Consider the following 24,363-nt stretch of genomic DNA (forward strand, 5'->3'; position numbering starts at 1 on the left):
TTTTAAGTTTAATTTTAACTATTTCAGAGTTCTAAAAAGGAAATTTTTTAAAAACTTAAATTGATAACGACTATAAGAATAACTTAGCAGAAATAGGACCATAATGTTAAAAAGTTATATAGCAGCAATCATAACAAACTTTAGTGTCCATATAGGAATAAAAGTGGTAGAGCCAAAAGTAGGCCTAGATTTGTTAGTGGAAATAAAGGGATTTAAGGAAAAATTATGAGGTATAGATTGAGTATCCCCTATTGGAATGCTTGGGGCCAGCAGTGTTTCAGATTTTGGAATATTTGCATTATACTTACTAGTTGAGCATCCCAAATCTGAAATCTGAAATACTCCAAGGAGCATTTCCTTTGAGCGTCATGTTGGTGCTCAGAAAGATTTGGATTTTGGAGCATTTTGGATTTGAGATTTTCGGATTTGGGATGCTCAACCTGTAGTTCAACATTGGGTCCACCTAACGCTTAAGTTTATTGGGCCTAATCTTATATAATACCTAACCTTATACTTTATCACTCGTTATTTGTTGATTGCATGTTAGGTAATGATCCTGATTATGACAGCCTAAAGGTGGAACATAATATACTATAATCTCCAGATGACAATCTAATAATTCACTATAGGAAATTGATTAAATGGTTATCCTTTTAATTAAGAGTGCAGAACTGTTAACCTAAGTTCTTCATATAATGACGAGTCAATACAATTTAAGCTGAAAATTCCTTAGAGATTGTTGTTCAGGTGTAGTACTATTACATCTTTGACTATAGCGTAAAACCTTGTTATCTGATTGTGTGCCACTCTAAACTCCTCATGTTCTGCTAAACATCCTGCTGAAAGTGTGTAGAGGCCTTTCTTCAGCTAATAGACATTCCACTAGTGACACAGTTATCTCTGTGGCATATAGATGTTCAAAACTTGGACCTTGGAAGTTTCCATGGACCTGATGGGTCTATAAAGAACCTAAGATTCCAATCCAACTTTCTCCATGTTTGCCTTGGGTTGAATAACTTGTCTTTTGGAGAATAGCTTTAAGTGGTTTATACACTGATAAAACTCAGCTATTTTGTTGACACTCATCTTTATTTTGTTTTATACTCAGCCATATTTAAATCTTGATTTTAATAGAGTCTAGTGAAAAAAATTAGTGGGAAGAATGAATATAAAAAGAATAATATAAGGAAAAGAGAAAGTAAACTATTTAGGATGTAGTTTTATTCCTGACATTTCAAAATTTGTTAGTTGCTTATAAATTGTTGTGGCTGTGTAGTTTCTAAATGTCTGTGCACTATTAGAAGACCGTAGAACATGCCAGCAGGTTGGCTAATATTGTTGGGGTTTTTACCACAGTTACCATTGTGGAAGAAATTATTTATTACATTAATAAAGAAATGTTGGTAAAACATGGCTTTTTACCTCAGTGTGTAAGATACATAAGACAAATGTGCTTTCAAAATATAAATGGTATTATTTGCTTATGGCATCAACATTAATGACAGGAATTCATCAGCTTTTACAACTATCAAAATATAACGGGATCCCAATGTATTTTCTTTCATACTTTGAATGTTAATTAGTTTGAGACCTTGATTGGTTGACAAACATTTTATCATTGTCATAATTTAAAATCAGATTTTTTAAATAGCCTACAGGATTTTTAATATTCTAAGGCTTTGTTTTTGAAATCTCTTTTAAGAGAAACAAGTGAGAAGTTGTAAAGTTTGGGGATTTACCTCTGTGGCATTGTGCAAATAAACTTTTATTAAGCTAATATGAAAGGAACCCCTACTTTGTGAAATTAAATCTACATAGAGCACTTTATCTGCTAACCGTATTTAGGAAATTTGTGTTATAAAAATTATCAAATAGTATGTTTACTTTCCAATGGCTTCTTAACCAACATTTACCACCCACCCACAGTCTGGCACTCAATTCTTACCACTCTTGGACCTTAAACTACTTCCTTATGGGCCACCTGTGCTTTAGTGCTGCTAAACTGTCAACAGCTCGGTGATGTATTCTGTGCTGGAGTGGAGCAGAGAGGAACAGTTTATTTACATCACTGTCCATCTTTACCTCCAACTTCCAGAATTCCTAAGAGATTCACACTAACATCCCCAACTCTGGAGAGAAACAAAATGAGTCCTTTCTCTCTGTTGACAGATATGGACTATTTAATAATCTCAGAGAACAAAGATTAGATATTTTTTAAAAATTTCAGCTGAGCCTTTCCCTTTATAATCCCTGGCTCCCTTTTCCGTAGGCTTCAGAAAAGCAAATAGAAAGAAATGGACGGAGCTCCAAATTGTATCTTGAAGAAAAATATAAACTGGTTCCAGATACCATGAGAAGCTGTTAAATCATCCATTCTATATCAAGACTAATAGAATGTCTTTTTTTTTTTAAGACTAATCAAGTGCTGTAGTGAGAAGGGGGTAAAGTAGTAGAATAAGGAGTTCAATCTATAACTGACTGAACAATCCATCAAGTGAGATAACTCACTACCTTAGGACCAGCCTAGAATGTCTTCTATTACCTATGTTAAGTATGAGCAAAATAAAAAAGAAGGTAACTATGCAACCATATGACACCAGTGGTTTTAAAACTTTAGTATGCTTAAGAATCACTAGGACAAATTTCTGGATCCCACTCCTAGGGGTTCTGATTTGGTTGGTCTGAAATGGGACCCAGTAATTTGCATTTCACGCAAGCTTCAAAATAATGCTATTACTATCAGTCTGTGGTCTACACTAAGCAGCACTGTACCACAAAGCAGAATGCAAAAGACTCATGACTCCACCTAGACGCTTCATGTTTATAGAATGACTTAACACAAATTTAGTGAAATGGAAGATTAACTCAGGAGATAACAGTGAGATGAAAAGGAGATTATGTTTGTAAGAAAAATTGACTTATTAATTGTCCCAATTTATCTTTTATCAAGACATCATATTCTTGTTGGATTAGTATTTTAATTTATTTTTAATTTTTTTAAATTTAATTTCTTTTTTGAGACAGGGTCTTCCTTTGCTGCTCAGGCTACAGTACAGTGACACAATCATAGCTCACTACAGCCTCGAACTCCTGGGTTCAAGGGATCCTTCTGCCTCTGCCTCCTAAGTAGCTAGGACTACAGGCATGCACCACCATGCCCAGCTAATTTTTTTATTTTTTGTAGATATGGGATCTTGTTGTGTTGCCCTGGCTAGTCTCAAACTCCTAGCCTGAAGCAATCCTCCTGCCTCAGCCTCCCAAAGGCTGGGATTACAGGCATGAGCCACCATGCCTGGCCGGTTAGTATTCTAATACTTTAAAATTTTTTGGATAAATGTGTTTTAAAAGGAAATACTATATCTTTGAGTATCATTTGAAATAACTAGCTTGAATTGCCAAATTTTCTCAGAACAAATCAGGCAACAGCATGCCTACATCATGCTCATTTTGCAGTGACAGCTGATCTTGATTTTCACATTAAACAGACAGCTATTTAAATTCCTATAGTTGTGAGAAAAATGCATACTTTTAGTTTTATTAGCGTAACCATGATGGAACTCTTTAAATTGCTAGGGAAACCCAATCTGAACTATTTTATGCCCTCACCAAAAAAAAGGATTAATTAGTTCATGTAACCAGAAAAGTCCGGTGTAGAATTGGCTTCAGGAGTTCAAATGGGATTATCAGAACTCTCCTCCAAATTGGCCTTATCTTCACCAGGAGCCTCACCATAATTGGGGGAAAAGGTTGCTGGGGAAGGAGAGCATGGATAAAGTCCCAGAAGAGTACTCTGGTCCAACTTGTATCACATTCCCTATTTTTGGATTCTCTTTCTTTTTCACTTGATAGATAACCCTGATCATTTTATCATCTGTTAACCCTCTTTTCCTCTAATTCACTCATTCCACCCAGCCTCCTCCTTATTCAGGATCATAAACGTTTAAAACAAGTCTGTTTTGCAGTTATAAACTACTCAGATCAAGTACTCAGCTATTTATTTAACCTGACTGAGAGTTGTCTAGCATGGATGGAGCCAGAACTTGATTGCTTGGTTAAGAAAGAAAAGTATTAGAGCCTAGCAGGCAGGTTGCTACCAGTACTCCCTTAGGCCATTGTCTATACTCATCTCCTCTGTGTACTAGCAACCCTTACTAAAGGAAAAAACAATTACAGCTCCTTTGTTTATTACTCTTGAGCTGCTAAGAGCAGGTCTGTTTGCAGGAAAGTGTGCTGATGACATTTTCCCCTAAATGTTTAAAAAAATATGTTAGAAAGTGCTGCTGAATTTTGTCCTTTAATAGCTCATAAAATCAAGGGATAAGAGACTATTTTTAAAGATATTAAAATGTACAATACATACAAGCAATAGGTTACTTATAAACATGATTCTTACAGTACAATTCTGTATCATACAGATACATGAAACTTGGTATTTTTGAAATCTACTTCAATACTCCAATTTTCAAATAAAGAAAAGACCAAGAGAGGTTAAGTATCTTGTCCTGGTTATATAGCTTATGGCAAAAAGAAACCTACACCCTTGATGGAGCTTGGGGAAGACAGAGTAAAAGAAAAGAGGACTTTATAAGAAATTACTCCCGGCAGGAAGAGAGGAGAGAGTAACAAAGCAATCTTACAAATTTAATTTCAATTTCCATTTCACATTTACTCTAGCTAAGATGAGCTGGAATTTTTCAAATCAACTTAAATAAAAAAGGAGTGTGTGTGCAAGAGACACCAGAAGAGAAGGCAAGTTTACATGACAATTTATTATCCTAACATAACTAAATTCAAGCTTCAGATCAACTGGAAAGACCTTTCCCCAAAAGTGGATTTAGAAATTGCAGTTTTTCAGACTACTTACTCTCTTGCATTTCATCTGTTTATATGATAAGAATTGCAAGCATATACAAAGATTACCAGTTACATGTCCTAGGCAAGGTGGTTACCTCACACGTAAAGTGGGTTTAAAAACACTATACCTGCCTCTGAGCTAGAATTTGGATCATACACATTCTCTCAAGGTTCTCACAGTTTAAATTCGGTGAAAACACTCTGGTAGGTCTTAGCCTGCCTGGGACTGTGGCCTGATGTAGCCCATTGCAAAACAATTTTGTTGATATCTCATTTTTAAATTCATGCAAAAAAATCATGTCATTTCAAATTGTTATTGGTTTTAACTTGTTTCATTCTTAATTCCCTAAGGCTTTAAGCAAAATTGATACTCCAAGAAACGCGTCTCTCTTGAGGCTGTGTATAATCCCTGCCCCACTGCATTTTATTCCCCTTGGGTGTGGGTGCATGTGCATGTGTGTACATCATCTTAAGAAACAAGGCAACCTACATTATAGAGTCATCCTCAAATTTATATAAACTTTCTATACAATCTGCAGTAAAGCAGCATGCTTAAGGTGATTATTATAATAACTGAAGAGAAGGTGCTCCAGGAAAGCATAGATATGAGCTACAAAATATTACGTAAAGTTATAATACCAAAAAAAATTAAAAATTATGCAAAGTAAAGACAAACTTGCTGAAAACTGTCTTAAGGAAGGTCAGAATGGTTCTATAAATGTTGCTTGTAAATGAACGAGTGAATAAATGAATGGGTGATATAGTTTGGACATTTGTCCCCTCCAAGCCTCATGTTGAAATTTGATCGCCAATGTTGGAAGCAGGGCCTGGTGGAAGGCGTTTGGGTCAGCGGGGTGAATCCCTCATGAATGGTTTGGCTCCTTCCTAGAGGTGATGAGTGAGTTCTCACTCTATTAGTTCATGTGAGAGCCGGTTTAAAAAAGCCTGGCACCACCTCCTCTCTCTCTTGCTCCCTCTCTCACCTTGTAACATGCTGGCTCTCCCTTGCCTTCCACCAGGAGTAAGGCTTCCTGAGGCCCTCACCAGAAGCAAATGCTGGTACCATACTTCTTGTACAGCCTGCAGAACCTTGACCCATATAAACCTCTTTTCTTTATAAATTACTCAGCCTCAGGTATTCCTTTATAGCAATACAAATGGACCAAGACAATGGGTTTGGTTAAGGCAGTGGCTCTCTACTGGGATTTTACTTCCCAGGGTACATTGGCAGTGACTGGAGTATTTTTGATCATGAGGACTGGGAGGGAGGGGTGCATTTCTAATAGGTAGAGCAGAGATGCTGCTAAACCTACTGTAATGCTCAAGGCAGCTTCCCACAACAAACAATTATCCAGTCCAAAATGTTAATAGGGCTGCTGTCGAGAATCCATGGGTCAAGGTTAGGAAAGTTGGAGGAGGGGGTTTGGAAAAGAGAAGAAAAAGACTAAGAGACCAGTTAACAGACAGTGTGCTCATGCAGGGTGGCTTCTCTGGGTCGTGTAGAGGATCCTGTTCTGAGGCACAACCTCTAGGTGGCACCGGGGGTGGAAGAGCCTTAGCCTAATCAGTTCCCGGCCAGGGTGGGAGAGGGCAGGTCTTCTTTCCTAGCCAACCTGAAAAAGATTTGCTGTTACAGAGGCCCAGTGTGATTTCAAGGGATCTTCTTTGCCTCCCCAAGTAGTTTTTCCATATTTATGCTTAAAACTACTTTAGTAGAGGAAGCATTTCATCCCAATAATGAAACAAAAGGCAAAATTGAGGGTGACAAACATTTTAGTGAGAAAGACTGTCAAGGATAACAAGCCAACAGAGAAATGGTTCTTATTAGGTCCTTTTCTGTTTTTTGATTAGAGAAAAAAGCCAGAGAAGAAGAACTTTGGGGGCTTGAAGTTGGCAGTGGGGCACCCCAGAGGACAGAAAGGGGGACAAGGCCGAGCACAGTGGTTCATGCCTCTAATTCTAGCACTCTCTGAGGCTGAGGTGGGAGGATTGCTTGAGTTCAGGAGTTCAAGACCACCCTGAGCAATAATGAGGCCCCATCTCTACTAAAAATGGAAAAAATTAGCCTGGCATGGTCGTGCTCACCTATAGTCCCAGCTACTAGGGAAGCTGAGGCAGGAGGATTGCTTGAGCCCAGGAGTTTGAGGTTGCTGAGAGCTGGACTGACTCCAGGGCACTCTAGCCTAGGGAAGGAAGAGGGGAGGTTCAGTGTTTTCTAGGGAAGTTCCTGTTTCCTTGGAACTTGTGTGGGAATGTGAAGCTGTGATCAGAAGCAGCTTTGAAGTATGACTTAATAAAAAGACTGGCTTGAGTGTAGTTTTTTTTTTTTTCCTCCCAAGGCATTTGTAATAATGAGTTGCATGGTAAGAGGTGATTAACATTCCAGACCAGTAGAGTTAAAAAATGTCTTCCAACAATTAAAATAACTTGTGTTGGTGCTCTAGGCTTTCACCTTTTCTTAGGCTGACGGGTGGGGGAAAATAACTTTGGAATCTGCAGTTGGGCCAAGCAAATCCACAATTTGAAAGTCAATACTATTGGAATTTTCCAACTTCTCCAGAATAATATTTCCATTTAGCTTAAAAGCATTTCGGGAGGGGTTTCTCTGTGCTAGGTACTGTGGGGGATAACAACTGTAAAGATGGGTAGCAGGGGCTGGACCATAGTGTATATGGGGTGGGAATGGAGGGAAGGATGTGCTGGGAAATAGGCTGGAAAGGTAGGTTGGGATAAGATGGTTGTGGGCATTGAGAGCCGAGGTGAAGAATTGAGTTGTAGTCTCTGGATAATAAATAGCCAAGGAGGATTTCCGAGCAGATGAGCCATAAGATCAGATTTGGCTTTTAAGAGGCGATTCTGGCTGTAGTAAGAATGTAGGGGGCAGAACACAGGATGAACAGGCAGCCAGAGGTTCTAACAAAAGCATTTTTCTGGCATTCTCATAGCATTACATTTTTCAGACATCTTTGACTTGGATATATAATTTTTTTTTTTTTTTTTTTTGAGACAGAATCTTGCTCTGTTGCCCAGGCTAGAGTGCCGTGGCATCAGCCTAGCTCACGGCAACCTCAAACTCCTGTGCTTAAAGCAATCCTTCTGTCTCAGCCTCCCGAGTAGCTGGGATTACAGGCATGCGCCACCATGCCCGGCTAATTCTGTTTTCTATATATATTTTTAGCAGTCCAAATCATTTCTTTCTATTTTTAGTAGAGACGGGGTGTTGCTTTTGCTCAGGCTGGTTCTTGAACTCCTGACCTCAAGCGATCCTCCCACCTCGGCATCCCAGAGTGCTAGGATTATTGGCGTGAGCCACCACGCCCGGCCTGGATATATAATTTTTAAATAATTTTTTCAATTTAAAAAATTAGTGTCAGCTTTTGTGTTCACATTTGTTTTCTCCTAGAGTTTTCTTTTACTTTAGGGTTCAGTGTCATACAGAAACCTATACTGCCTTGGAATTATCCTTCTTAACTCTAAAGTCTCATGTTTATAATTTAGCTTTTAACCTTTGAGTATCATTTAAATTCTTTTGGAATCTATTTTCTGCTCACTGGCTAAGCAGCCTCCTTTCTTTCCCTGAGAATATGAAATTCCTGCAATTAGAGTGCCCAATAGCTTAGTGTGATTATTCTCTCTTGTTTTTCTGAGAAGTCATTTTGCCCTTTGTGGCCTAGTCAATCCTGACATTAATCTCTAGGGACAATACACAGTATGTCCTATTGAGTATTGATTTCAGGAAGGACACCAATCCTAGACATTCACTAAGGGGATTAATTTTCCATTGTGTTTTGTTTTCATTCACCTGAAAAGTATTTTCTAATTTCTCTTGTGCTTTCTTCTTTGGCCCATTGGTAATTTAGGAGCATATTGTTTAATTTCTCATTTACAGCAACATAAAAAACAATAAAATGGGAATAAATTTAACCAAGGAGGTGAAGAATCTGAAAACTCTAAGACATTGATAAAAGAAACTGAAGAAGACATACATAAATGGAAAAATATTTCATGTTAATGAATTGGAAGAATTAGTATTCTTAAAATGTCTATACTACCCAAAGAAATCTATGGGTTGAAAATTATCAAAATTCCTTATAAAAATTCCAGTGGCATTTTTCACAGAAGTACAAAAAAAACCCTAAAATTTATATGGAACCACAAATGATTCTGGGTATCCAAATCAATTCTTGAGAAAGAAGAACAAAGCTGACATCACATTTCCTTATTTCAAACCATTACTGTATTACAAGCTTTGATAAAATCCTATGGTACTAGTATAAATACAAATACAGAGACCAATGGAACAGAATCAAGTGCCCAGAAATAAACCCATGTATATACAGTTAACTCATACTTGACAAGGGTGCCAAGAACAACCATAAAGAAAGGATAGTCTCTTCATATTCTGTTCACATTTGTTAACTGAGAAACATGACAAGATTTATAATTTGGAAGAGGAGAGCTTTATTTCCCATCAAGTTTTCAGCCTGCAGTAGCCATTCCAGTAGGCTGGGAAACAGGGTTCCTGGCCACAAGCCAGGAACACATGCTTCAAGGGAGGGACAAAAGGAACAGGATTTTATACTGAGTCACGTGGCTATATATACATATTTAACAAGCTATAGCAGGAGTCATGAATATTTATGAAAGGAGAACTATGTGCCTACACAATGGGGCTTTCTCTCCTTTTATGGGGTCCATGTTTAAAAATGGCTGCCTTCTATTTCAAAAAGGTGAAACAAGTACTTGAAAACCCTCTCTGTTCATGTTCTGTAGAACTGTTAAAACCACTTCATGGTTGATGGTCTTTTATCAGGAAAGAATGCTGGTCAGGCCTTTAGGAAATAAAGGCTAATGGTTGTTAGCAAGGAAGGGGTAACATGGTAGGTGTCTGACTTCCCATGCCTGCAATGGCTGGGAGCTCAGTGTTAAGGTTTCTTTGGGGTCCCCTTGGCTGAGAGGGCTCTGTTCAGTCAGTGGGGAGCTCAGTATTTCATTTTTAGTTCACACATATCAGTATGTGTATACAAAAATAACTAACTACAATACCATTATCCCATTTTAAAATTTAACATTAATTTTTTAATTTTATCAGCTATTTGGACAGAGTTCCAATTTCCCAGGTGCAGGTATTTGAAAGGCTCCCAGTATGATTCTAATGTGCAGCCAAAGTAGAGAACCACTAGTTGTAGATCAGTACTCCTCAAACTTACAGTGAGCACACAAATCTTCTAGAGAACTTGTTAATGTGCAAATTCTGGGGTCTGAGATTCCACATTTCTAACCAGCTCCTGAGAGATGTTCATGCTGCTGGTTTAAGCGCCACTCTCTTAGTGGTGATGTAACAGAAGTAAGGGCCTGAAAAGGGGCAAAATGTATTACAAGTTGTCTCTTTAAATTGCCCCCCACCCTACCCTCCACACTTTTTTGGGGAATTCAAACCAGTTCCTGCCCTAGGCCAGAAATCAGAGGGGCAGGGGAGTGTCCTTGGATGATGGTGTTTTTTTAAGATGAGAGTCTGCCATCCTCCTAATTTGCCAGCAAATTAATAAACTTCTCTTTTCTTTTCCTGAAGCTGCTTTTCCCTCTTCGTTCTGCCGCAGAGACAAGTGCTGAACTTTCGGTAACAGTGAGGCTGTACACCACAGTGTCTTTGGCAGAGTGGTCTGAGTGTGTGTTAATGGGACTAAAATGCGATAATGGTATTGTGGTTGTTTCTGTAAAGGGTCATTCTTTTGGATAGAAACACTGATATGTGAATAGAATATGATATTTGAGAATTGCTTATGAATAATTCAGTGGAGGAGAAAAGAGGAAGTATCAAAGAACAAAATGGCATAAGGATTGTTTTAAACAATATTTACTAGTTACAGTAGATGCAGAAAGCAGTCTTATTTGAACTTCCCTTATCGGACTAACACCCAGCTCCCTGAGAACTCAGCTGTCATAACCCACTGCCTACCCAACTCTGAGGAAGGCTTCAGAGAAGCGACTGACCTTGGACACCATAACATTCCAAAAAAATTGTGTAAACAAGCCTCACAGAACCCTCCATGCTTTCCCAGTGAAGCCTCATTGCCCCTTTTTATTATGCTTATATTTAAATCCTTACCCCTAGCTGTTTGGGGAATCTCTCTCTCTCTCTCTCTCTCTCTCTCTCTCTCTCTCTCTCTCTCTCTCTCTCTCTTTCTCTCTCTCTCTTCTTGTCCTGTGCCTGCCTTCCCTCCCCTCATTGCCCCTTTTTATTATGCTTATATTTAAATCCTTACCCCTAGCTGTTTGGGGAATCTCTCTCTCTCTCTCTCTCTCTCTCTCTCTCTTTCTCTCTCTCTCTTCTTGTCCTGTGCCTGCCTTCCCTCCCCACTCTGGCCCCCACAACTTTTATCTTGTTAATCTGTTGTCAATTAATTCACAGGCCCCAAGCTCTAGGATCTAGGTTGGTAGAGGAAAGATTTTCCTCCTAACAGTGTTTGTGTGTGTGTGTTTAATGATGGTATCTGTTTCTTGACCAAAAAGAACCTCCTCTTTGTGCTTCATGTGGGTGAGGTAATTGGACATACCATATTTGGGGCATCAACTCAACCCTGGACATTCAGCCAAAGCTTTCACCCCTCCTCTCCACTCCCCCTCCCCCAATGATCTGATTCAGTGATCTTCAAACTGGGGATCTGAGGACCCTTAAGAGTGAAGCCTTCTCCAAAGAATCAGTTCCCGTGGGCTCAGTTTCATGTCTTCTCTAAACGCAAACTAACAGGGATTGAGCATGTGGTAGAGGCACAGGTTCTTTCCTCTTTCACAGTCACTCATCTCCCCTTTTATAAAGACAGAACCCTCACCACAGGGTGTCTCAGTAAGGGGCGGTGCCAGATTCACAACCCTCCAGGCTTCCCCCAGGAGTCCATGTTGAGAAAATAAATGACCCTAGTGAACGGGTAACATTACATGTTAAGTGGTTTGCAATTCTTTACCTTCAACCACATTTAAGGTGAGTGAATGAATCATAAATTTCCATTAAATGTTTTACTTTCAATTTATCAAAATTTGTCATGTTGTTTTGATCAATTATGTGCTACTAATAATTGTAATGTTAGTCAAAGGGATTTTTTTGGAATATTTAGAGCCTTAAAGTCATAGGAAGTAAAGTTTTAAATTTAAATATGTATTTTTGCAGTCAAGAAATATGAGAAGTTGATCAGCAATAGATCTTCAAGCATAAAAATACGTCATGGTCTAATAACCTTCTTTGGAGGAAGTAGGATGAAAGTATAAGTTCAAAAAGGAAAAAAAAAAAACCAGCCGGATATGGTGGTTCACACCTGGAGTCCTAGCGCTTTCCGAGGGTGAGGCAGGAGGATCACTTGAGCCCAGGAGCTTGAGGCTGCCATGAGCTGTGATTGTGCCACCACACTGCAGCCTGGGCAACAGCACCAGATTCCGATGATGGGTATCATATTACTGTGATGTTTAGTTTCCGTTGGATTCATTTTAGAAATTAATATTTTGTTTTTCTTAAATGTCAGGATTTGCAACACTGGAAATTACATATTTTGTAACTGCTTAAATTTATGATGAATCATTATAGATTTCAACTGAAAAATGTGCAAGGGGGAACATGCATTAATTTTTTTTTCTTCAGGGTATAAAGAGGGAAAAGTGTGAAGATCACTGGTCTGGCTGGATTGCTTTGTTTCCCTCTGCGAGGGCTAAGGACCATTAACTATTAATAGAATGTGATTTATTTTAAACCATGTCTTTGTTTTACCTAGGCTATTGTCAAGCAAACGTGATAACCACTGCACTACAGAAATGGCATTTACCTAGGCTACTGTAATGAGAGAATTTAATGAAGTAGAAATTGATCCATACTTTATAATTTTATGTTTTAAGATTGAAAAACAATAAATACTGGAAAAACTTAAAAGTGTGCTTATATAAATTGTATGGGTGTGTTTTGTGTAGCACTTCCTAGTCTCTGTTGGTAAAGGAGAAACAAATATGTTGTGTGGTACAAAGCTACTATTGTTAATACTTATTAATGTAGCTTATTTTAATAGTAATAATGAAATCATTACATTCTGACATCAGCTTTCAGTTCCTAGCAATTCTGTCTTCTAGTTATCTACCCTAACTCTATAACCTATTTCTAATTCTATTTTAAGCCTAAGAAGAAAGGTGATTTCGTTCCCTGGTTTTGTTAGAAGGAATCAGTGAAAGGCTGGGGTCTCTGCACAGGCTTTGAGGGGTCTCTGTAATAATTACAGTGGTTCCTATCATGAGCACAGCTGATAGCAGGCCAGACACTGCACAGGTATTCTCTCTAGTGGTCACTACATGTTATGGTCTGAATGTTTGTGTCCCTCCCCAAATTTATATGTTGAAATTCTAACCCCCAGCATGATGGTATTTGCAGATGAGGCCTTTGGGAGGTGATTAGGTCATGAGGATGCAGCCTTCATGAATGGGATTGGTGCCTTTATGAAAAGGAACTCTGGAGAGGTCTCTAGTTCTCTTTCCACCATGTAAGGATACAATGAGATGTTGGGAATCTGCAACCCAGGAGAGGAGCCTCACTGGAACCTGACGATGGTCTCAAACTTCACCCTGATCTCAAACTTCTAGCCTCCAGAACTGTTAGAAATGTTTGTTGTTTAAGCCACCCAGTTTATGGTGGCTTGTCATAGCAGCCAGATCTAACTGAGACACTACAACCATGAGAAATTGATTTTATCTTTTTCAGTTTACAGCTGAGAGAACTGAGGCTCACAGAAATTGAATAACTTGGCCAACACACAACTAATTAATGGAGAGCTGGGACTTACCCCTGACTGGGCTGACTGAATGACATCTTCTTCAGACCCCTCTGGGCTCTGGCCCTCCGCAAAGAGCACCCTGGTGAGGAACGGAGGCAAGGATATTTGATGGGGTCTGACAACTTGGGCTCACTTTCTGACTCCACTTCCTGACTCCACTTCCTGTTTAGTTGTAAGACCTAAGAAGTCACTTATCATCTTTCAGTCTTAATGTCTTTGCTGGAAATTATATTATTATTGTGAGACAAACTTTAATCAAATATGAGTAGGAAGGAGGATTATTTTATCCTATTCCCTGCCTCTTATTTTGTTACAGAATTGACAGAAAACCATGATATCACCTTTCAGTCACAGAAGATTTCCCAAAACATCATTTGAATTTGCGGAACTGAGAATTAGGTTATGTTTCTCCATCTCTGTTAAATGCCACAGTGAATGGATTGTCAAAACTTAGAAGTGTGTGGAAGTGTGTAGTATCCCTGCCTGATTTTGGCACTGGGGAAAGAAGTCAGGGAGTATGGACACAGGAAAATATAACACATCTTTTTGGTAGAGACACATTACCTGTGCACATCCCAAATAATCCATGAGTTGAATAAACTCAAGTAGAGAATTTCCAGGTTGTTCACGTTAAGTTCTGAATCTGGTCTCTATCTCTGGAGAATTACATAAGGGTAGAGTTAAAAAACAAAAATACATTTTGTATTAAAGAAAGTTCACTTGTTCTTTGGATAAGAAAAAAAGAAATTTCTAAGTTCCAACCTTGGTGGCCTGATTCCCCTATTCTACTCTGAGGAGTTCACCTAAAGCCTCTCAGAACTCACAGGATTGTTTGCTCCTCCCCAGTAACTGCTTCCAGTGCCCTTTTTATGTTTGCTTGCTTGCTTGCTTCTGGCTAGTCTTTAAAATAAAGGAAATAAGGAATAATTTCAGATGTTAAAAATATATGAAGAATAATTAATGAAGGCCTATGAACTTAGCACCCTGCTTAAGAAATAGTCAAATCCTCCTATATACCTCTCCCCATCACATATACCTCCAATGGTTTAAGCACCAGCCCAAAACCTGACATCAAGCAATCCCATGCATTTCTTTATGCTTTTCCTGCATGGGTATGTCCACTTAAATGCTATACAGAATCATTTTGCATGTTTTGAAAGTTTATATAAATATTAATAGAATAATGCTGAATGAATTCCCTTGCCCTCTTGCTTTTTTCATTTCAAATTTTCAGAGTTGTTCTAGGTCATTGATTCAGGGAGTTCTAGTTCATTCATTTTCAATGCTGTATGGAATTCCACTGTATGAATACATGATGATTTACCTATTCTTTTTTTTTTTTTTTTGTAAAATAATTTCTTTATAATTAAGTAAACAGCAGCAGAAGACCCATGTCAGTTGCTTCTCTCTTCCTGGAGAAGTAGGAATGATAACTGCATCTTAAGGGCTTCTCTGTGTTGAATCTGATAGGTGGTACAAAAAAAAAAACCTGGTCTTTTCCATTCCAAATCATGGAGGTAATGTGTAGAGAAGAGATAGCCACATTTCAAGAATAGGGAAAGTGGCTGGATAAAAGAAGCAGGACTACCCACTGTAGGAGACAACTTAGAGATACTTTCCAAGTCCTGAGTTCAGCATTTTCTTTTTGAGATGAATATAAAAGCACCTAAAGGTCAAGGAAAATGTTCTTCCTGTGATAAGGAACCTTGCAGGGTCGGCCAGATGCACTCAGCCTCCCGGGGGCCGACCCACCCCTGGCCCAGAGGCCAGTCAGCAGCAGCACACCTCACTCCTCCATCTTCACTCCTTCCATTTACCTGTTCTGTTAATGGACATTTTATTGTTGCTGTTGTTTTGCTAATACAAACAATGCTACAGCAACAAGCTTGTTTTTGTATCATTGTGTGAGTTTCTCTAGGATATATCTATTTAGGAATGGAAACTCCATGTGTTGGGTGTGCACATCCTCTACTTTACTAGGTAATATGATTTGCTCTCCAAAGTGATGGTACCAATTTAAATTTTCTCCAGGGGGATTTGAGTGTCCCATTGCTTTTCCATCCTTGCTCCCAGATAATCATTATTGAGTAAGGAAGAGGAAAGGTGCATGGTGATCAGCGGTTAGATCAACTCTCCAAGCTTTAGAAATTATCATCCTTTCAAGAAAAAGACAAACATCTGTGGAATAAAATCCCAGCTCCTTACCATGGCACATACAGCCCTGCTCTATCCAGCTTCTTCCTACCTCCAGCCTCACCTGGCACCACACTCCCCTCACTCACAGCAGCCTCCTTTCTATCCCCTGAAATGTGCAGGCAAACTCATTCCCACCTCAGAACTTGATGTTCTTTCTTTTCCCAGCTTACTGCACAGCTTGTTTCTCCTCAATTTTTACCTACTCAGTTGTTACCAGGAAAAACTGTTCCCCTTTCCTATGACTTCTCCATCATTCATCATCCCGGTATTTCGCTGGCCACCAGTGTGTAGGGTGAATGCAGAGGACCCTGATAGTACCCTGAATAGAGGTTCTGTCCAGTGCTGTCTTCTTCCTTTTGAGATGCCCCAAGATCTCATGCATTGGCTCTATCCACAATTGAACTTTCTCTTTGGATCAAAGCCCGGCCAGGCCACCCCCCTCCATTCTCAACTGAGAATGAAACTTGTGACTCCATCCCTTTTCTCTCCATCTTTCTGGAAGTCGGTGTGGCCTCTGTAAGTGCTTGGTCAAAGGTAGGATTTACCTGAGCCATCTCTGGCCGTTTCTTGTTAACCTGATGGTGTGGGCAACTCCTCAAGGGGTTGAGCATATATTTATTTACTTATCATCTGGGCATTTGTGACTTTGTGGTCATCATTTGAGTCACCTATGATTCCTATATCCAGTCAACGTACTCAAGGGTTAATTGTTGCTTCAAGGGGAAAATTCTATGATTATTTTGAGATTGGTCATTTGATTTGCTTGCCTTCTTGCATCCTCCTCCCTCCACCCCCACAGGACATCTAGTCCCTGGGCTGGGACACAATGCTGTCTTTTTGGTGCTCCCTGTACTTCTTTCTGTCACTGCACTTACCTCATTGTTTTGTCATGGTCTCTTTTTCCCTGAGGACAGGGAACTATGATTTCTAGCTTTATTATCACCAGTACTTGGTACAAAGTGGGCATTGAATAAATGTTTATTAAACAGATGAACAAATGAATGAATGGATTAAACTCTAGCTCTGGAATGAAAACTTGGTTTATTAACATATTTGGCTTAAATAGAGAGAGTGCCAGCCATGTTTCTGAGAAATTTGTTATCAGTGGCAGCTCAGTTCCACAGAAAACCAGGTTTTTAATAAAAGGATTGAGGGGGGAACTGGGCTTTGATATGAGTCAGTCTGGGTCTATTCTCAACCCTGCACTATCAAGCACTGAAAAGAGCAGCAAAGAGACACCCAGAATCTTGCTCCCTAACAGTATATGTCTCTGGTAGAGATTGCACTTCATTTGTTCATTAGTTCATTCAACATTTGTCAGGTGCTAATATGTATGCATATAAACAAGAGAGCGAGAGGTTGATTATTTTTCCAGTGTGTTGTCCTTTTGTTTAATGGTTTACTCTGCGTTATTTTGAAAATGACACAACGGAGTGTCATCTCTGAAGAGTTTGGATGGATGTCGTTTTCATTTCTTTGGTCGCAGTCCTGTAGGGCAAGTAAAAAGTGGATGCAAATAGAAAGTTGTTTTCTCCCTAGACTTCTTTGTACATTGTGTAATACTGGGTTGTACCACAAGGTCTAATATAGACACCAGCGATTTTCTTACCTGGCTGTGTACACACGGAGTCTTTCTATCACCTGCTTTGGATTTGCCAGTTTGGCTCAAATCAAAATATTCCTAATTCCTGGATTTTACTCTGTGTTGTAGGGGGAAAAAACTGATACAGTGCTCCCTCTAAGGAAACGTGTAATTTGTTTTTGATTATCTTTTCAGTACAGATTGTGTTGCCCCAACTTTAACAGGGCTATTATTCAGCCTTGTAGGATGCATTTTGAAAACAGTCTTACTCCTCATTTTGTATTATTTTCTTATTGCCTCATTTATATTCATCTATTTTTAAATTATTTCATTTTTCTGTGTTGAATATATTCCTAAAGGGTACCTTACATTATTTCTGGAATAGGGCCCTGCATAAGCAAAAAAAATACATACATAATATTTGTTGTCTTGCAAGGAAATGAAACAATAGAATGATTAGGACAAAATTACTTGGTTTGAAGTAAATTCTATTTTTTAGTTGCTCTTCATGTACTTTCTAACATTTGGAGAAAAATACAGTGCACTTCTATGTTTTTAAGAAATTATTATTATTACAGTATAACATTTGTGTCTGAATAGTATTGGCATTTCAAATCTTACCAATTTTATTTAATTACTTCTATTAAAATAACTTAGACTCCAAAAGCCTTTGCTTTATTTATTAATTTATTCATTTTTTAATAAACTAGTAGTATATTTACTGGTGAAAATGGAAATCCTAACAGTTTTACAAAATATTTGCTTCTAGTTTACTTACAAATAATGTGCATTTAATTTAATTGTCTTATTTTGTAACTCTATACTAAAATTTAATTTTCTGTGGCTTCCTTTGGGGAATAGAAATTCAGTTTATCTCCTATCTTTCAAAATTCTTATTGGGCCAGGCTCAGTGGCTCATGCTTGTAATCCCAGCATTTTGGGAGGTTGAGGAGGGAGGATCACCTGAGGCCGAGACCAGCCTGGGCAACATAGTAAGACCACCATCTCTATAAAAATATTTTTTAAAAAATTGAGAGATTTTTAAAAAATTCGTATTGACAATGATTAATTTCCCTGCATAAAATTAAAAACAAACACACACACACACACACACACACACACCCATACACAAGCACAGAGAAAAGACTGGAAAGAAATAGAGCACAATATTAAAGATGCCTATCTCCATATGGTGGGATCATAAGTGCTTTTAAGATCTTTATACTTTTCTGTAATCTCCAAATTTTCTAGGATAAGTTGCAATACTTTTGTTAGCAGGCAAAGTTACCAATGAAATGTGATCTAAAATGTTTTGTTCATGTATTCTAAGAGATTTACATAGCCTAATACAGTAGAGATATCTTTATATCTCAATCTCTGCAGACTTTTGCCAAATACACTTTGCTGCCAAGTTTAGCTGGAACAAAAATTTTAATTTCTTTACCCATCAGTTATGTTAAAGTCTATTTGTATATGTTTTCCAAAGATGATCATTTTATCTGTGCAAAAATTTATATATAAAATCTAAAATATATACAAACAAAATGAAAATAAAATTCATAATTCTGAGATCAGGAATAAAAGGTTCATACTATTACTTTAAACTTTAGGTACATCAATAATTTCTTTAATATTTACATCTAGAAAAACCTGCACATTTGAAGTGTTTTCTTTTCCCTCAATTAATGCAATATTACTACATGACAACTTTATGGCTAGAAGAATTTACTTTTTTGACCAAGAGAAGGTCTACAGGAAAAAAAAAAGACTTTATTTTTTTTTAAAAGGTTTTTATTCAAAACTGAGATTACCTAAAACAGACATATGAAAGAGAAGATATTGATATATAAAATCTACAGCATAGCCCAATCCACTTTTGGTGTAGATAGATGCTCAAAATAAGATTTATCAATATTGTCATTTTAAGAAATTCAGTCCCTTAAATCTAAATACCTTAAAATATGACATTGATAGATATATCTTCCACTTGGAAACATTTTTATTCTTAATACATTTTTAAAGAAGCAGCATAAATTTCTTTATTACATGTGATAAATTATCATTTAGTAAGGTAAAGATAATTCAAAATAACATTCTGGTATTAAACATGAAGCAACATGGTAAAAGATGTCATCCTATTCTGCTAATCTCAATTAATTAAGGCCTTATTCAGTATCTACTATGGGCTTAGCACCCCAAAAGTAATTTTTAATGGATGTACAAAATCAGATTTCAGTTAGAGCTTTGTTGTGATGTACTGTTAAGTGCTATTCTTTAGAGCTATACTGATACATATTAGTTCAATTAATTTAATATTTCTGTCTCACTTGATAGAAACTGAAGGTTCACTCAATGAAAAGGAAGAGGCTAAAGGCAAAATAAAAAAAATAAATAGAGACATTTAGCATAAAGATGTGAGTCTAGGAGCCTCTTTCTTTTTCACAAGAGTAGCAGGGGTAATAGCAAGAGTGAAAATTTAAAAAATAATAAAAATAATAATAAAACTGAATCCTCAGTATTAACACAATTTCTAGAAAGCAAGCTGACTAAAGGCAGAAAAAAAAAAGATGGTTAACAAATTAACAGCAGGAACCACGCCTCCTTTTTCTGAGTAGCTCAGCCTTCCTGGAATACTCCATGCATCCACTTACTACTTTCTCTTCCATTCCTCTCTTGCACTTTCTCAGGTGGTTCCTTTTTTTTTTTTTGAGACAGAGTCTCGCTTTGTTGCCCGGGCTAAAGTGAGTGCCGTGGTGTCAGCCTAGCTCACAGCAACCTCAAACTCCTGGGTTTAAACGATTCTACTGCCTCAGCCTCCCGAGTAGCTGGGACTACAGGCATGCACCACCACACCTGGCTAATTTTATATATATATATATATATATATATTAGTTGGCCAGATAATTTTACTGTTTTTAGTAGAGACGAGGTCTCGCTCTTGCTCAGGCTGGTCTCGAACTCCTGAGCTCAAGCAATCCACCCGCCTCGGCCTCCCAGAGTGCTAGGATTACAGGCGTGAGCCACCGTGCCCAGCCTCAGATGGTTCTTAGTAGAAAAACAACTTGATTTGGGACTAAATTGTGAATGGTAGGTAGTCTTAATCTCTCTTGGCACCATATTTGAAATTCAGTGTAAGGAATGTCCTCTGAAACTATATTTCACCCTCTCCCAAAGAACAGAGAACTGAGAACTAAGTCCCAGGAAGTTCAGGAGCTGCAGGGTTCAAGTGCCCCTTCCATGTGTTGATGGTCCTCTACCTCCAACTGTCAACTCCGCTTTCTGTTCTAAAGCAACCTTATCACTGGGCAGAGGATACTGTGCTGGGCGGTCTTTGCAGATTCAGCAACACCCCTCCCCCTCCCGCATATTACAGGAAGTGGAAAATACATAATATTCCGTAATCTTTACTAGTTGGTTCCCTTTATGATTCCCCAGTGAGAGACACCTCCCTGAGGTTTGTAAGGCAGGAAAGGAGAAGCCATCATTCATCTTTGGCAGGAGGAGGTAGATGTTCGGGCAGATGGTGGTTTCTTGCATTTCCTGCACTATAATGTGATGCTGTAGCAACTCCCAGAGGAGTTCCTGTCAGTCTCTCACACTGGTGCTGTGAGCAGCAAAGATCATTGGTCACTACTACTCTGTGGCTTCTTGAGATTCCTTCACTTCCATATTTCCTGAAGGCCAGCAGGAAATTTCCCTAGCTTTCCCCTAGCTGAATGGCCTTGTAAACATCTAATCCCTTCCTGCTTTCATTTTCCTGATAGAACTCTGACTGACACCCGATACTTTTGCTGATTTGCTCATTTTCTGGTGTTGGGCAAGTTGAGTTGTTTAATTTTCTGACCAAGAATGTAAACCAGTAATGCAATAATGCTCAGGATTTATAATATAGCATATTTCTTGATATTTCCTTGTGATTTTGTACACTTTCTTGAAACCTCCCAATCTTCCCCCCAAAAAAATAATTCAACAAAATATATGAAAGTACCATCATTCTTAGTTAAATTTTTTCATTTATTATATTTTTTACTGTTGTCATTGTATCTTGCTTTATACCAGAATTGCGACAGAGGGCAATTAGTTTTAGAGAAAGTGAGGAAAGGTAGGAAGGTTGCTTTAATTTTTCCCGAACCTGGCTTGAGGGAAAATTCACACATCCTTCAAGTTTATGAAACAGGCGCCGAATCTTTATTAAACTGGCCAGCAGGATAAGGTCATCTCCACTCAGATATCGAAGGATTGGAATCTCCTCAGGGTTTGGTAGCTTTTCAGCAAAGAGAAAGAGAAGAGAAGCTCAGAGTCCAAGAGTGGAACTGAGGAGGTAGGAGGAGCCATATCACGGCCCTAATTTCAGGTTAGATTCCCTCCTGAAGGTCCAGCCTAGTTATCTGTAAGCAGGGGCAGTGGCATTATTCTAATCGCAACAGGAAAGAGCTAAAATGCTGTGGAGACTCAGGAGACTGAGTGGAATTTGGGTATTTCCAAAAGCTTACGATGTATTCAAGTAATTTAACCAGCATCTACTGAGGAGAGTACAAAGATGCCTCTAACATAGTCCCTTCCCTGGGAAGTGCCCAGTGAGGGAGGTGTGGTGAGTGCGAAGGCTGGGTATCCATTGCGGAGGCACTGAGGGGGCAGTTTTCCTCAGAGAAGGTAGGACCAGGATGACTAAAACTCCCTTTCCTTCTCCTAAATGTGCCCCCTACTTCCAGGAGACTGTTCCAAATTAACCTCTCCATTACCCTTCCTTGGCCTCTGCTCTCCCCTCCACCTCACAGTCTTTGCTGATTCTAGGCTGATACTGTCTCCTTGCAGCTGCAGAAAGCTGAATGGCTCTGTTAGGACCCTCTTGCCTGAGGTGTTTCCAGTCTGTGCCTTCAGGGCCAGCCTAGGAGGGGCAGTTAGCCTCAGTGGGGAAGGATAAATGCAAGCAGAACTACTACCTTCTGCAAGCAGAGTGACCAACTTACCTGCAAAAGGTGCAAGAACTTACAGTATCCTCCATTTCCACACCTCTTTCCATAGAAAGGAAAGAAGGGAGGAAGAAAAAAATACGAGATGGACAAATAAGAAAGAATGGATCAAGATCTTTAACCTACACTTTATCACCAAATCCCATAACATGACAGAAAACTTTTTACAGATTAAATCAATGATGGTTCTAATAAGAAAGATTTCATCAGCAGGAATAATTTTAAGGAATTCCTAGAGATCAAAAAGCAGATGAGGCCTTATCTATGGGGAGACAAATGACTAAATGAAACCAGGAACCCAACACACACACATTCTGAGCTGAAAGTCAACAGAAATAAGGAGGAGGAAGGACACTGACGTATACATTAGGTTGATCAATTGGGAGACGGCCCCCTCAGCTTCTCCTTTATGTTGAACACTGGTGCCCACAGGCGGCAGGCGCTGGGGCTCGCCTTTTACCCCTCAACAGCATGTACCACTTCTCTGCAGTGATCGAAAGCAAACTTCAGTAAGCAGAACAGGGAAATAGAGATTCTCAAATACAAAAATGAACACACAACTGAGAATCACCAAATACTTGAGGCCATGAAAGAGAGGCACCAGATTTACCTGTGAGAGAAACTAATACTTAAGAAAACACAATTAATAGACAGAGGAAGACTTTGGGAGATATATATATATATATATATATATATATATATATATATATATATATATATATATATATATACACACACACACACACATATACATATATAGTTAATATTTTCCGAGGGATTTGAGAGGATATTTCTGTCAAGGAAAATAAACAACTAAAGGACTTGGAAGTTAATTCTTGCCTATAGAAAAAAGATATGTTAACAATTTTAGACTATTAAAATACAGTATATTAAAAGGCTAAGTCTTTTAGTTTGAGGAGAGCAACAAAATGAAACTATATGTATGCTGTTTTCAAGAGACATATGTAACTCAAAACTACATAAAGAAGGTTGAAAGTCAAAGGATGAAAAATATGTACCAAGCAAATGCTAGCAAAAAGAAAGCAAATATAGCAATTTAATAGCAGAACAGCATGTAAAAGAATAGCAAGTGCAAAGCCCTGTGGCAGGAACATGCCTGGTATTTTCTAGCAATAACAAAAAGGTCAGTGTGGCTGGAGTAGAGTAAGTAAGAAAAGAATAATACAAAGAGACTATTAAAAGAAGGAGGTCTAGATCATATACAGCAACTTGGGCTTTTTATAGAGCCTTGGCTTTTACTCTGAGTAAGATTAGATAGTTTTGACCAGAGTTAGGTTTTCAAAATACTACTCCAACTATTGTGCAACATAGCAAGACCATGTCTCTACAAAAAATAAAAACATTAGCTGAGCATGGCAGTACATGCCTGTCGTCTCAGCTACTTGGGAGGCTGAAGCAAGAGGATCGCTTGAGCCTAGGAATTTGAGGTTGCAGTGAGCTATGATGATGCCACTGCAGTCTAACATGGGCAACAGAGCAAGACACTGTCTCAAAAAAAATTGATGAAATGAAGGTCCTCAAGATTTTAAGGAACTTGTTCAAAATCACACACTATATATATTATATATGCATATGGCGACACACAAATCTCTATTTATATGTCTCTACATCTATATTAAGCTACCATTTACTGAATACTTATTCAGTACCAAGTACCATGATTCCAGTACTTTGCATTCTCATTGAATCTTCACAGCAATCTGTAAGATAGGAATCATTATCCCATTTATAGACGATGGACTGAAGTTCAAGTTCATCCACTTAGTCAAGTGGCAGAGCTGAAGTTTGAAACTACAGGCTGCAACCAGAAGCCCATGTTCTTAGCCACCGTGTATTATTTATTGCCAGTCACTGAGAGTGTACTCTGGGTTGTGCCCTGGGCGAGGCACGGGGGATGGAGGAGTCAGTAAACTAGAGAAGCTACCCTTCA

General features: G+C 38.5%; 1 protein-coding gene across 2 annotated transcripts in view; it reads right to left on the reverse strand.

The window, feature by feature from the left end:
* Positions 1 to 21,432: 21,432 nt before the first annotated feature.
* The window catches only part of ERICH6 (glutamate rich 6), a 34,935-nt gene continuing 32,004 nt past the window's right edge, over positions 21,433 to 24,363 (reverse strand). For both annotated transcript variants that reach the window (XM_045539468.1, XM_045539467.1), the window contains exon 14: positions 21,433 to 21,703. In XM_045539468.1, coding sequence (XP_045395424.1) covers positions 21,440 to 21,703 — 264 coding nt within the window. In that variant the 3' untranslated portion in view covers positions 21,433 to 21,439. The remainder of the gene's footprint in view (positions 21,704 to 24,363) is intronic.

The sequence above is a fragment of the Lemur catta genome, chromosome 1 (genome assembly GCF_020740605.2).
Source record: "Lemur catta isolate mLemCat1 chromosome 1, mLemCat1.pri, whole genome shotgun sequence".
NCBI lineage: Eukaryota > Metazoa > Chordata > Mammalia > Primates > Lemuridae > Lemur > Lemur catta.